At 46.8% G+C, this 15569-nt stretch overlaps 2 protein-coding genes across 3 annotated transcripts in view; both read left to right on the top strand.

The window, feature by feature from the left end:
- LYST (lysosomal trafficking regulator) overlaps nucleotides 1-15569 on the top strand; it is a 408790-nt gene that overhangs the window by 91077 nt on the left and 302144 nt on the right. The gene's annotated exons all lie outside the window — the stretch shown is intronic.
- Nucleotides 1-15569, top strand: part of NID1 (nidogen 1) — a 77254-nt gene that overhangs the window by 34685 nt on the left and 27000 nt on the right. For both annotated transcript variants that reach the window (XM_075995486.1, XM_012738285.2), the window contains exons 9-12: nucleotides 413-556; nucleotides 6088-6213; nucleotides 8773-8922; nucleotides 9962-10084. In XM_075995486.1, coding sequence (XP_075851601.1) covers nucleotides 413-556; nucleotides 6088-6213; nucleotides 8773-8922; nucleotides 9962-10084 — 543 coding nt within the window. The remainder of the gene's footprint in view (nucleotides 1-412; nucleotides 557-6087; nucleotides 6214-8772; nucleotides 8923-9961; nucleotides 10085-15569) is intronic.

Here is a 15569-nt window from a genome sequence, read left to right as displayed (position 1 = left end):
AGGTGGGTGTTGCTCTCCCTCCTATGACAGCTGTGGCTCTAGGTATATCAGGGGTCAGTACATTTTTCCTTGAAGGACCAAAGAGTAAATATTTTAGACTTTGCCACCATATGACCTCCATCACGACATGTCAGTTTTGTCATGCTAGCACAAAAGCAGCCATAGACCACACGTAGGTGAATGGATATGGCTGGTTGCCAATAAAACTTTATTTACAAAAACAAGGAGAGGGCCAGAGGGACATAGTTTTCAGGTCCTGCCCCAGGGTGACACGGGAATCGGCTGGTTTCTCATTCCTCTCTGCTGTCCTGTGATCACCTTCCTGGTCACCAGTTGTGGTTTACGTGCTGTGGAAGGAGACCTACAAGAGTTCCTGAACACTCACGTGGTCCCCACGTCTCTGGCTTCACAGACGGCTCTCCCGATGCCCTTCAGAACCCTTGCTACATTGGCACTCATGGATGCGACACCAACGCAGCCTGTCGCCCCGGTCCTGGGACACAGTTCACCTGCGAGTGCTCCATTGGCTTCCGAGGAGACGGCCGGGCCTGCTACGGTACAGCCTTCAATTTGACTTTTGGGGGGCTGGGGAACACGAGCTAGGAGGACGCATCCTGATTCTGTAAACCAGAGGGCTGGGGCAGCGAGGAAACATGGGCGAGGTAAATACCGGTGGACGTGCCATGCCTGCATCGTTTACGACACGTGCTCACTGTTCCCCTGGGTAAGGGAAGTTAGTTCGGCCCCGTCTCCTTCATCCGACCTACTCTGCCTGCTCCGGGCAGCGGAGGAGAATTCCTAAGGCCTCGCTCCACTCCGTCTTCAGAGTGCACAGGTCTAAACGGAATCAAAAGTCAGAGCTGTTCACGATGACACTAGTAGCATACTACGGCTGTGATTTACTTGGGCTTCACAAACATCATCTCATTTAATTCTCCTAATCAGAACTCTAATGAGATGGATTCTTTCGTTCCTGTTTTTTAAAAAGTTATATTTCATCGTGGTAAAATGCACATAACCTAAAACTTACCATCTTAACAATTTTCTTTTTCTTTTTTTTTTTTTTTTTTTTAGAGGCGGGGTCTCGCTCTTTCTCAGGCTGGTTTTGAACTCCTGACCTTGAGCAATCCGCCCGCCTCGGCCTCCCAGAGTGCTAGGATTACAGGCGTGAGCCACCACGCCCGGCCTTCATCTTAACAATTTTTAAGTGTACAGTTCAGTGGCAGTACATAAATTCGAATTGTTATGCAACCATCACCACTTTCCATCTTCAGAACCCTTTTCATCTTGCAAAACAAACTTTGTACCCATTAAACAGCTCTCCATTTCCCCCTTCCCCAGCCCCTGGCCACCACTGTTCTACTTCTTTCTATCTCTACGAATTTGACTATTCTAGGGACTGCATGTAAGTGGAATCATAACAGTATTTGTCCTTTTTGTGGGTGGCTTATTCACTTAGCATAAAGTCCTCAATGCTCACCCATGTTGTAGCGTGTGTCAGACTTTTCTTTCCTTTTTAAGGTTGAATGATATTTCATTGTATGTACATTCCACATTTTGGTTTTCCATTCATCAATGGATACATGGGTTGCTTCCATCTTTTGCATATTGCAAGTAATGCTGCTATAAACGTAGATACACATATATCTGTTGAAATCCTTGCTTTTAATTTTTTGGGGTATATACCCAAAAGTGGGATTGATTGCTGGATCTTCTGGTAGTTTGAGCAATGACCATACTGTTTCTACAGTGGCTGCACCATTTTACATTCCCACCTACTGTGCACAAGGGTTCCAATTTCTCCATCTCCTTGACAACACTTATTGTTTTCAGGTTTTTTTATAATGGCCATCCTAATGGGGGTGAGGTTCACTCCCCTTTTTGTAGATGAGAAAACAGGCTTATTAGAGTGAGGTGTGACAAACAGTATTTGATCTCAAGTCTCTGACTCCAGCGTCTGTATTACTTTTCTTCTTGTTGCAGGTATTTTGTTATTTATAATTTAACTTCAAGTAGTTTCAAGTAGACAGCCTGATATTTATTTATATGTTTGTTACTAAATTTTAATATGCTACCAAGGGACAGTTAGTCCACTACCAAGGTCAAGAATACCAGGCACTTCAACCAGTGTTCCCTAAATCTGCAGTTAGTGAGAGGACTCACTACTGAGAATAGGAATGCTAGAAGTCCGCTTCCCTGGTGGAATGAGTAGTGTCATCACACAGCGTTGGCCACAAAGATGGCAACTCCCGCCACCCTTGCTGTGCGGGACCACAGAATCTGGCAAGTGCAGCAGCCTCAGAATTTGGGAATAATGCTTAGGTATGGAATCCAGCACCCCCAGTGGATGGTGGCTTTGGTGTGTTGATTTAACGTGCAGATTAGCAGATCCTGCTTGTCAGGGTGCTGTGGTATTTGCTTGGTAATGAACCTTGCATGCAAGGTGCTCACTGGGATACCCGAAATACTGGATAGCGGGGACTTGTGCTTATAGAAACAGGTTGCGTGGTGGTTTGGCCAGCTTGCCGATAATTTTGTATTAGGGGGTCGAATTCAACCTGCGACTCAGCTTCCTGGTGACATACCACTGGGGAGGGGACATAGTGCCTACGCACTTATGATTGCCCATTTCCTAGTATTTTCCAAAAGAGCCCGACAGCCTTGGATGGCTGAATCGGCTCAGGCCAGCTGGAAGCAACACGAGGCTGCGTGTGTATGCGCGGCCCCCTCCCAGGCTGTGCAGACGGGCTCCACTTGGGGGCGCTCTCCTCCACGTGCCTCACCTCCTTGGCGTTCCTGCGGCCCTCCTTCAATGCCACAAGCCACCTGAGTAGTCATAACGTGTAGAGATAGCCCAACCTGCTGCTGCTGAACCACGGTGGCTGCTCCTGCTCCAGGTGCCCCGTCTTGTCACCGTGGGAATGCTTCACTTCGGAAGGCACGCGTTATGTGATCTGTGCTATCCTAGAAAATCCCCGGATGCTCTCGGCCAGGAAGACAGGTGGTCTCTACAGACTCACTTTTGTGCTGCGGCGGGCTGTTGTGCCGGGGTATTACCTCTGCGGAATGCGGCTGTGTTCCCAGTCAGGACACTTATTGTTCTGGGTCACTAGGACATGCCTCCGAGTGATAATGCAGTGAGACGTGAGGCTTTTTAACAGGAAATTGCATTAAGCAGATCACTTCATGTGTTATTTTGACCGGGGAAGTGCCACGGAGGAGGATGAGGATGAGGCTTTGGGATTCAGTGTGTGGAGCGTTGACATGATGGTACATGACACCCGCGACAAGGCTGGTTTCTGGTTAGGCCTTGCACAGCGAACGGTTAGCCGGGTTGATTCGGGGAAGATTTTCAGTGGCCGCACAGAGCTCCGCGGTTCACTCTGGGGCCCGAGCGATAGTTTTGGCTAATCGCTCATCGAGTGATTGTCGAGTGTGTAGAAGGCATTTAACAAATCCACAGTGAGACTCTTCTCAAGAGCCTGGCCTTCATAAAAGGGGAAAATCGGAGAAACTTAGGGTCGTTGAAAATATGGGAAAAGAAGCAACTCTGAAAGAAGTCCAAAAGGAAGCAGTAATTACAATAACCGAGGATTTTCCTAGTGAGTTAGAAAGTGATTATGTGAAAGGAGATCTCTTTCCAGAGAAGAGGTTGACTAGATGTTGAATAATAAAATACTCATCTTCAAGTAGATACTGTGGTATGTTATGAGAGAGTTATTAACTACTAAACAGGTCATAGTTTCCACTAAAGAAAGGGTTAAGGTCCTGGCCTCCATTTATAGAAAAAAGGATTTAAATTACACGTCAGGAAGAACTTCCACACTGCAAGGACTGTGGAATATTAGCTGGGAAATTGCTAGGGGCTTGTCTCTAGAGTGTTGTGTGGCCTGGCTTGTGTGTGTACACCTGCGCGGGGGTGGAAGTGGTGCCGGGGGACTGTCCCTTCCCACATCCCACCAGCCCCAAGCTCCTATCCGTCAGTGGTTCTCCAGGTAGGGCATGAGAGGAGAGCCGGATCACGTGGGAGCTTTTTCAAAGCACACAGATCCCCTTGCATAAATGTTCCCAGGGAGGAACGGAGCTTGGAAAAGTTCCCCTGGTGCTTTTGCTCTGTCTTCTTGATGGAAAACTGCTGCTCTGTGCTCTTGTGCTTTGGCAGTTGAGTCTAAGTCACTGAGTCCTGCAGTTTGTACAATGTGTCCAGCGGGGAGTGTCCTCTGAGAGTTGTGATGCAGAGATAGCAGACGCAGGAAGGATCTTTTTCCTTCCATGTTGTTGGAGCAGCAGCTGGTAGATGGAGCTGTGGCATCCGCACTTGCTGAATCCCGTCCCCCAACCCCACCACCCGTGCCCACTCCCACCAGCTCTAGCTGGTGCAAGAGCCTGCTTTGGGAGGGGCTTTGTTCCGGAACCTTCCAGCTGTGCCTGCTGCAGTCCTGTTGTCTGAGGCCTCGTTTCTTAAACACTTTACAGAAACACACAGTTCAGTACGGTCTCAAAAAGTTGAATACCGGCTGGGCACGGTGGCTGACGCCTGTAATCCTAGCACTCTGAGAGGCCAAGGCAGGAGGATTGCTCAAGGTCAGGAGTTCAAAACCAGCCTGAGCAAGAGCGAGACCCGTCTCTACTAAAAACGGAAACAAATGAATTGGCCAACTAAAAATATATAGAAAAAATTAGCCAAGCATGGTGGCACATGCCTGTAGTCCCAGCTACTTGGGAGGCTGAGGCAGGAAAGATTGCTTGAGCCCAGGAGTTTGAGGTTGCTGTGAGCTAGGCTGATGCCATGGCACTCTAGCCCGGGCAATAGAGTGAGACTTTGTTTAAAAAAAAAATTTGAATGCCATTTGGTTTGGGTTTTTGCCTGGGTTATAGGACAATCTGATGGGGCTGATGTGGCAAGAATGTTTGTCTTGTGCAGCGCTGTCCAATAAGCCAGACGGCCTTTGTCCCCCACGTGTGAAAGGTCCACATTAAAACAGGGGGGAGGAGATGTGTGAGGGGGAGGGGAGCCGTGTGGTCTCAGCCGTTATGAAACCGTCTTCACACACATCTCGGAGTTTTAGAAATGCCAGCGTACACTCTGAATGTGAGTTTGGCGTTGGGAAGGACCTGGTGTTACTGTTCATCCCAACCCACTAGTGGACAAGGGACCAGGGTGATGACGGGTTAGCTCAGTTTCTTGTCAGGGCCAACTAACCTTAACATTAGTGGTAGCCACAGACTGACCCCAAAGCAAGTGGCCTTCAGAGGTACATATTCCCAGAATCAGCCAAATCTGTCATCATGGTTAGGGGTGTCAGTGAATCCCCAATAATTGCAATAACTGCTCTGCGTCTTGAGCATGCTAGATGTTTCTTTGGGCTATGCCTGTTTCCCGTAATTCTCAGAAGAACCCTCAGGATGAGTGTTATTATTATGCTTATGTACCAATAAGGAAACGGAGGCTGAATAGTTAGGTAACTTGCAAGGAGAAAGGAGTAGAACCAAGCTACGTCCAGCCCCAAAGCATGTGCTTTTTGCTCTAGTTGCCCCATGATGCTGGCTGTATTATTGTCATGGAAAGGATATCACCTACTAGTTCATTTGTAGTCTTATGATTTAATGGCTTTCCTTTTAGTTCACTAAGCTCTAGATAATATTCAAAAATCCACAATTAGGCTTTAATTAGCTCAGCATTTTGTTCTAACTGTAATTGGAGAAAGGTAGTATTTTTGAACGATAGCATACTTATACGTGCTCTCGAGTTTAGGAACCCCTTTCAGAGTCCAGACACCTGTCTGTGTGTCCTTCTGGTATGCGTTTGCCAATCCGATGTGAGTGACTCGTGTGCAGGGGCCCTAGACCCAGCAAGTAGCTCCCAGAGAGGTGGGGGAAGCCCGTTCACTTAGGGTAAAGGCCTGGGCCCACTCTCTAAAGTAATGCACAGAAAAAAAAATCGTATGTATAACACTGCTGTTCGAATGCAGAAAAATGTGTTTTAAAACTGATCCATTCTTAGGTGAAAATGCTTACAATTTTCTTGTATTCAGTGATGTCTGAAGGGGTTTTTAAACGTGTGCATTTTTAAAAACTTGGCTGCAGATATCGACGAATGCTCAGAGCAGCCCTCGGTGTGCGGGAGCCACGCGGTCTGCAATAATCACCCGGGCACCTTCCGCTGTGAGTGCGTCGAGGGCTACCGGTTTTCGGACGAGGGGACGTGTGTAGGTGAGTTCTCCAGGTGACTTTTCCATATGGTGTATGTCAGCTCTGGGGTAAAAGGTAGCGTTCCGGGTCACAATCCCGGCCAAGGGGGAAGGTGCCAGGGTCTGGTGCTGGGAAGGGCAGTTTACCAAGATGAAATCACATTTGGCCTCTGCCCTCTGACTCCCTGGAGAGTCACAAGTACCAATTGTCTACACTAGTAATACCATCACCTCACCTGTTGCAAGCTTTTGCATTATATTTGCTCTCTTTCGTTTTCGAAAATACTTTTTTATTTTCCTTTTTTTTTTTTTTTTGAGACATAGTCTCACTCTGTTGCCCGGGCTAGAGTGAGTGCTGTGGTGTCAGCCTAGCTCACAGCAACCTCAAACTCCTGGGCTCGAGCAATCCTCCTGCCTCAGCCTCCCGAGTAGCTGGGACTACAGGTATGTGCCATTGTGCCTGGCTAATTTTTTTAAAAACATATATATATATATATATATATATATAGTTTGTCCAGCTAATTTCTTTCTATTTATTTTTAGTGGAGACAAGGTCTTGCTCTTGCTCAGGCTGGTCTTGAACTCCTGAGCTCAAATGATCCTCCTGCCTCAGCCTCCCAGAGTGCTAGGATTACAGGCGTGAGCCACAGAGGCTGGCCCATTTTCGTTATACTTTGAATAGCTATTAAAGCTAGTAGACTTGTTTCTCCTAGTAATTAGTAGTCTTGGGATTCACACTGAGCAACTACCTTATAGGCACTTTTGTGTCATCTCCTGTCTTAGATTGAATTCTACCTGAGTTACATCTGAAATTCCATTTGGGGCCATTCCGTTTATGGATTTTAACTTCACGAACCACAAGTAGCAGTGTACCTTTCTAGCTTGAATGAAGGAAGTTAAGTTGCTGCTGTGAGTTAGGCTAATTATGCCCTGGGTCATTGTTTAAAATTTTCCTCCTACTGCACTTTGACCTGTTGGTTCCGAGAATTTTAAGCTCAAGATTCTCGAACAACCAAGGCATATTTCCAGGTCGGGAGGGCAGCCTGTCTTCCCAGCTTAAAACAGATTCCTCTCGTACTGCATCAGCGAACCATCTCCTCGCCCCTTCCTCGCTGTGCACTACACCCCAGAATGTTTTCTCTGTGCTCTGCCTCAAAGCTTGGGTGAGGCCGCTGAGGTCCCAGGGTGAAGTGGTGTCCTGAGGGTGGGAGGGAACAGGCAGTTCTCATATTTTGAGTGTGACCCAAACAGCTGTGAGCTCAGGGAGGCCAGTTCCTTTTGCACAGAGTTGAGATTTCAGCTCCGCCAAAGTTATTTTTTTTTTTTCTCTCTCAATAGAGAACATCAATTTCTGTGCGTTCAGCCTGACTTCCTTCTTTGCTTTTGAGGCTAAGGAGATTTCAGAGTTTACTTTTAATGGCCACGCCATTCAAATTACATCTTGGCTCCCACTTGGGTAGTGGAGACTTTACCCCTTGGGTGGTGGTGTGCACAGTCACTGAGATCCTTTTTGGCACACGTGTGTGTGTGTGTGTGTGTGTGTGTGAGGCACAGTGACCTAGGTATCTAGATCCAACCATTCCTGATGTCCACCCTCACTGGAGGGGCAGGGTGGGGTGCTAGACAGGGGCTGTGCTAATGTCTGCTCCCAGACATTTGATTTTAAGGAAGATACTTAACCTCTCTGGGCCTCAGTCCCTCATCTGTAAAATGAAGTGATTGGACTGGATCATTGGTTTCCTGTCGACCCCAGCCCTTGCCTTCCATCTCGGCGCAGTAGCAAGGGACGGGGTATTAGCAACTGGCCTCTGTGTCCCTCCCCTACTTCCTCAGCCCTCATTGCATGAGTTCTGCCAGTAGGACCCTTTAGAAAACAATAGCCCCCTATACCGGCCTCCCTTGTGCTTAGCAGCTGGAAGTAATTCCTGTTCTTCAGAGGAAGAACGCAAGGCTCTAAGTTAATACAGTTTATCCGAGTTCATGTGATTGACTCGTGTGTACCTGGTGTAAACCCAGGGCTGCCTACCCCAGCGGCCCACCGTCTTTTGACCATACCTCTCTCGCTGCCTTGGAAACGTTTATTTCTCCTTCCTTGGTGGCAAGTGGGTGGCTTTGACGTGGGCATTTGTAGCGAACATTCTGCCTGCCCAGAGTGGACGAAGGCCAAAGACCCAGCTCCTTCGCTCCGATGCTCCCCTGAGAGCTGCCATGGGAAGTCCGGCCTCTGCAGATGTTCCGCCTCCAGATGCAGATGAAGGGAAAACTGGGTTCTGGGGACTAGCTATGGGGACCTGATAAGGAACGTGGCCTGAGACAGAGCCCTGGGACTAGGGTTGGAAGCCAGGCTGAATGGCCGTGGTGCCAGTTGGTGAAAACCAGCCAGAGGCAGAACGCAGGTGGCAGGAAATGGGATGAGAGCAGTGGTACCAGCCCAGTGGGGAGCAGGGGTGAAGCCCGATGCGGTCCCTGTTTATAGAGCCCCGCTGCATTAAACCCTGGGTGCCAAGGGAGCTTGGAAGGGCACGGGGCCTGCTCACGGGATGTTCTTGCACGCTCTGTGCACCAACCTTCTGTTCTGCAGCTGTGGTGGACCAGCGCCCCGTCAACTACTGCACCACTGGCCTGCATGACTGCGACATCCCCCAGCGGGCCCAGTGCGTCTACACCGGAGGCTCCTCCTATGCCTGCTCCTGTTTGCCGGGCTTCTCCGGGGACGGCCGGGCCTGCCAAGGTGCGTGGTCGCTCTGACTTGTCCCTCTGTGTTACCTGGAAAAGTTCCCCAGGTGGTGCTTATTGTGTGCTAATCACCCACCCACTCCTGAGTATATCAAATAATTATTCTCTCAGCTCCACTGGTAAACGGGCTGCTTTTTATGTCTCTCTAGGAGTTTGAACTATGCATTTTCTTTGGGGGGGGGGGCTGTTCTCACTGGTGTAGACACTTGGCTCACCCCAACTATTTTGTTCCATGTGACTTACTCATTCCGGCAACAATTAGACACCTGCCGTCTGCTAGGAACTGAGGATATTGTTTATCTTTCATAAAGAGACAAACAGTCCTTGCATGCAGGAGCTTAAAGTCCGTTGTTTTATTTAATAAGATACATATAGTCATTCAACTGGCCTGCTCTAATTTTTTTTTCCAAAAAAAACAAAGTTCCCTTATTGAATAAATGATTGTAGAGTCAGAGAACAAATGACTCCCCAGAATTCTCTCAGACTTGAGATGAGCCTGTTGTTGGCTGCCAGGGTGCTCTTCAGGGTAATTTTAGGTAAGGTAACCCATGAACAGTGTACCCTGGGTCTCTTGGTTTGCAAAATTACTTAACATTATCCCATAGGGTATTTCTGAAGAATCCAAACTTTCTCAGATAGGTACTAATCTCTGAGATACCTTTTCTTCATTACTGAACATGTAGATTTTTTCTTATCTCTGGGGATTTTCCGTCAAGCAGTTAATAATCTGTCTCCAAACACTCAGACATTTTTGAAGCTCTCGTTTATGACAGGAGGGATCGTTTTATATATTTTTTCCCCTTTTGCAAGCTTGACAGAAACATTTTCCATGAAAACAGTACTGTCAAGTGAAGCACGTGCAGCAGATAGAAATTGGGGAGTTAGTGTCTTGATTATATTTAGTGAGTTGTGAATCACTGTTCCCAGGTCAGTAAGTTCCCATAGATTTGAGCAAGAGGCTTAAAGTACGGTGTAAACTACAAGTTCCTGAAGAAATAATCTCATTGTCCCTGGGCCTGGTGGCTGTTTTGCAGATGTGGATGAGTGTCAGACAAGCCGATGTCACCCCGACGCCATCTGCTACAACACTCCCGGCTCCTTCACCTGCCAGTGCAAACCCGGTTACCAGGGCGATGGCTTCCGTTGCGTGCCTGGAGGTGAGGTGATGGCACGTTTGGCGTCGGTAGCCCAACCTTGAATTCTGAGTACTTGACCCTGAGAGAGAAGGTGGGGTGGGGAGGTGAGAGGCTCCTCGGACAGTTCTAAGGGTTGTCAAGGTGGGAGATCAGAGCACGGACTGCAATGGAGAGTTGTGCAGGTTGTACACTGCACAACTCCAGGGGGCACCCCACACGTGGACCATTGCTGTCCTGGCAGCCTGGAATCTGATCACCCTTGTGACTTGAACCAGCAGTGCAGGATGAGGACTGGTGTGGGTTTGTCAGGGCTCTCCAGAGAAACAGAACCAGGAGGATCAATATGTATATATCTATGCACAGAGAGAGAGAGATTTATTACAAGAAATTGGGGTACATGACAAATCCCCAGATCTACAGTCAGTAAGCGGCAGACCTGAGGAAGCCCATGGTTTAGTTCCAGCCCAAGTTCAAAGGCCTCCTCCGAAGCAGGAGAGCTGAGGGCCTAGCTGTAGTCTGAAGGCCAGCTGGCTCCAGACCCAGGAAGAGCTGATGTTTCAGATCAGTTCAAGTCCAGTAGCAGGAAAAAAAAGAAATGGTATTCCAGTTGGAAGGCCATCAGGCAGGAAGAAGTCGCTCTTTTACTAGAGGGAGGGTCAGGTTTTTTGTTCTAGCCAGGCCTTCACCTGATCAGACGTGGCCCACCCACATTGGGGATGACCATCTGCTTTTCTCAGTCTATTGATTTAAATGTTAATCTCATCAAAAATACCCTCACAAAACCACCCAGAATCACGTTTGACGAAATATTTGGGCACCTTGTGGCCCACTGAAATTGACACATAAAGTTACCTCACACAGGTTTTTTAAGAGTCGCAGGGAATGGAGCTGGGGTTGGGGTGGGAGGTCGGGGGTGAAAGGCCTGTCACACCGGACCAGAACCACACAGCTTCTAGAGCTGTTGCTGACCTGAAGCTTGAGTGGCATCTCATTAGAGCCTGAGGATCATGGCAGGTCCACGCCAGTACCTGGAATGAGCCTGGGAACTTGGCAGGCATTTAACAAATGCTGTTGGATGAATGAGTATAATCCGCCGCCGTTTGGTGCTTTAACAACTACTGTTTCACTATTTCAGTGTTGATGTTGTCTTTGCAAGGTAAGTACTAATTACTGTCTCCTTTCGCACAGAGGATGCTGAAACTGAAAAAGAGAAAGGCGCGGTCAGGGTTGCCCAGTTCATAAACACTAGCATGAGACGCAAACCCAGTCTACTTGATGGGCTCCAAATCCAGTTGTGGTCTTTGACCCCACATGGTGTCCTGACATGAGAGTAAGAATATATTCTTATCCTCCAGCTCAGTCTGGAGTTAGCCAGTTGTGTTTTTTATTTTTAATTATTGCTGATATTGTTGATTAGATATATTCATGCTGTGATAAATTTATATCTCACCATGTTTTAAGCAGTTAGTAACTGCTTAAATGTCTGTCTCCTTCATTCACCTGTGAGCACATTGAGGACCAGGTGCCGCATGGACTTGACTTTTATGTCTCCAGTACCCGGTGGAGTGTGTGGTCCGTGGTGGGGCTCACAGCCATCTGTAGTTGTTGAAGAGAATAAATGAATGTGCCAGTTTCCACGCCTACCAGCAGCATTTGAAAGTATTTGTTTATCCACACTCTCACTACAACTGGTTTTTAGAATAGTTGCCAATCTAAAAGGGGAAACTATCAGGTGAAAGTTTAAATTTTGACCCATAATACAACATGTTGCTGATCTAAGTTGTTTTCTTCTGCTTAGAACAAGGGTCAGCCAGCCTACTATGGCCTGTGGGCCAAATGTGGCCCACTGTCTCTTTTTGTAAATAATGTTTTATTGGAACACAGCCATGCTCACTAGTTTATGTATAGTCTGTGGCTGCTTTTGTTCTATAAAGGCAAAGTTCAGTGGTCATGACAGAGATTGCAAAGCCCACAAAGCCTAAAAACCCTAAATAGCCCACCATCTGGCCCTTGACAGAAAAAGCTTGCCAAGCCCTGGCTTAGATAAACCCAGGCAGGGCAATCGTTTGTTCCTGAAGTTATGGGTGAAGACTGCAACGCTGCCCAGAAATCTCAATAGGCACATTCCATAGAGGAGTTCGTGATCGTTTAAGACATTGCAGCAGCTATTGCAAATGACTAACATCCTTGATTTCCTTGGGCTTGCTCCCATCTCCAGTTCAAAGAGAAGCAGATGTTTCATTTTTTGGTTTTTGTTGTTTTAACCTGACTCTTTGCCCCTCTTTCGGGCTGTGTTGACTAAACAGAAACAAATCCAGATCCGTAGGCTGGGATAGAAAGATGGGACAAGGATAAAACCAATTCGAGCTGTTTGCCAGGATTGTTTATGTATTTGATCCTGTTCCCTCAAGAAAATTAACATCTAGTTATATACCCGAGAGAGAATTGTGCACTAGAAATGTACAAGAATATTCACTGAGTATTGTTTGTAGCAGAAGAAAACCCAAATGACTGTAAACAGGAGAAATGACTTGGTATGATTCTCACAACGAGGGAACATAAAGCAGTTATAATGAATGAACTAGAGTTAATGGCTAAGTCTCAACAGCATAATGTTTAGCAAAAATAATTATAAAAGGATATATACAGTATGACCCCATGTATATAAAATGTAAGCCTATATGAAAATCAACCTATGTGTATATATATATATATATAAGGCTATAAAACTATAGGCTGGGCACGGTGGCTCATGCCTGTAATCCTAGCACTCTGGGAGGCCCAGGCAGGAGGACTGCTTGATGTCAGGAGTTCAAGACCAGCCTGAGCAAGAGCAAGACTCACTCTCTACTAAAAATAGAAGAATTAGCCGGGCATCATGGCATGTGCGTATAGTCCCAGCTACTCGGGATGCTGAGGCAATAAGATCACTTGAGCCCAGGAGTTTGAGATTGCAGTGAGCTGTGATGATACCACTACCCAGGATGACATCTTTTTGCAATGTCCTCATGTGGCGGAGAGGGCAAAGGTCTCTCTGGGGGCTCTGTTATAAGGACACTTATCCTATTCGTGAGGGATCCACCTTCATGATCTAATCACTCCCCAAAGGCCCCCACCTCCTAATGTCATCACCTTGGGGGTTAGAATTTCAATATATGAATTTGGAGGGGGGAGACACAAACATTCTGATCGTAGCACAAGGACTACTTTTGTATTTCTGATGTTTTATTTTTGCAGGCAGAATATGAATACAGTGGTTTTCATCATATTATTCTAAATTGTGTATCACTAAAGTACTTTAAGAAACATTGCAGAGAGAAAAATAAAGTGTAGTTAGTGTCATCTGAATTCCTGCTGCCAAACATCGTGAAGGGCAGGATCAACCAGTTGGCACTTATTTGGCGCTTACTCTATACAGACGGGCCAGCTGCAACAACAAAGCTTACTTGGCTTTGAAGGTGAGCCAGTCAAGGTCACGGCTACCGCAGTGTCAACTGATGACAGGCAAAATACAAGAAATTACGTTTCTTTCCCTCTGTCCTTCTGCTTTCTTCCCCACAACCCATGTATGGGTTGTGAAGTCAGTTTAGTCTATCACTATTGTCATTTTTTAGAAAATGGAATGAATAAAAAACAATAATCTAGAAAATATTAGAGTTCATAGAGTATTGTATAGTAGGAATAAATATTGTTTCATGAAACAATGTGTGCATGTACATGATGTGTGTGTGTGTGTCTAAGGGTGCATGTGTGTACTGGGTTGCTGAGGAAATTGTATTTCTTTCTGTGGGTCATGGTTACAAAGTTTGAAAGCCAATGTGTTGGTTCTCTGTTGTTACATAACAAATTACCCCATAGTTAGTTACTTAAGACGATAAAATCTATTATCTCGCAGTTTCTGTAGGTCAAGAACTCAGGAGGGGCTTACCTGGGAGGTCCTGGTTCAGGGTCTCTCAAGAGGTTGTTGCCAAGACATCAGCCGGGGCTGTGGTCTTCTCTGACGGCAGATGTGGGTCCCTGGTGAAGGACCCACGTGGTCGTTGGTGGGCCTCAGTTCCTCACAACGTGGGTCTCTCCACAGGGCTGACTCAGCATGTTCAAGACCTGGCAGCTGGCTCCCTCCAGAGCAAAGGATGAGGGGGAGCCAGAGAGAGAGAAAGATGGGGGAGGGGGGCTTGCCAAGATGGAAGCCATAATCTTTTATAACCTAATCTTGGAAATGACATACTATCACTTCACTGATACTATCAATCTCAGGCCAAGCCTCTTATAGGGAGAGAGGGGCCTACCCCAGTGTGTGGGGACCAGGAGGTGGGGAAGATGGGGGCCATCCTGGAGGCTGGCCACCACAGCCACTCACCTTGGCTGGACAATGTCCGAGAGAATGCAACTGGCTAGATTTTTGTGACATAGGGGAGCTTATTAGAGTATCCAAGAGGGGCGTGTAAAGTCTGGTCCTTAAGGGCAAATGCCAAGCCTGTGGATATTGGTCACTTCTCTTTGCACTTGGCACCGCTCCGCTTACCAGCATTCTGCACCTGGAGATGCACCACACACCTCAGAGAGGAAGCAGATGGCAGAGTTCAGAACGCGGGGCCACCTGCAGACATGCAGGAGGGTGCAACTTAAAGGAAAGAAAGCCGAGAAACAATTTAATGCGTGCTTCTTGTTCATTAGGCTTCTGTTGTTTATGTTCTAGGCTACGCTGTGTTTCAAGCAAACCCAATGTGAGAAAACTGGAATTTCCTGGTTACACCTGGAAGGGGCAGTAGAAAGTCTGTAATCCATCCTGTTCGTTTTATAAATAAGAAACATGAGGCCTGAATAGTTTATTTAGTTACAAAAAAAAAAGGTTTCTTGAATTCTTTATATAAAAGGATTTTCTATAGCAGTTTTTCTCAAAACTGAGTATTATGTAGACCCTTTTAAAAGAAAACAATTGTTAAGGCCTCTGATGTTGGCTTAGATGGTTTTTATTAGGGATAAAGTTAGGTTTCAATTTCCTTTCTAACTATAAGATCAAAACAGATTTGCAAATTAAATACAATCACAAATCATAAGTTTCTTCTAATCAACATTAGTTGAATGCGCTGGCTGTTGTTTGAGATGAACTTAGCCATTCCTGCCGCCGGCTCCCCCAGCTTCCTTTCTGTCTCTACTCGATAATTGTGGTCAGTTACAAAGCAGTTGGGATATTTCTCACCTAAAAGATAATTTAAAATGAAGACTTCCCTCAATTCTACACCCCTCTCTTTTTGCCATCTGGTGTCCCTGGCACTGCTGCGTCCACTTCCTTCTTTCTCTCTTTTTGCCCTACCTTTTTATTGTAAAACAAATGTGTGGTCCAAGGGGTGATGCTAAGGTGGGGCCCCTAGTCGCTACCACCCAGGCCAAGAGGTAGGACGTGAGCAGGGGCCCCGGAGCCCCTCCAGGTGCTGTGTCCCAAGCACAGCCTCCTCCCTCTCCCCAAAAGCAGCCTCTAATCTGACTTTTGTCATGATCCCTT

Source organism: Microcebus murinus, chromosome 19 (assembly GCF_040939455.1).
Source record: "Microcebus murinus isolate Inina chromosome 19, M.murinus_Inina_mat1.0, whole genome shotgun sequence".
Lineage (NCBI taxonomy): Eukaryota > Metazoa > Chordata > Mammalia > Primates > Cheirogaleidae > Microcebus > Microcebus murinus.
This window is presented reverse-complemented; position numbering and strand designations above follow the sequence as displayed.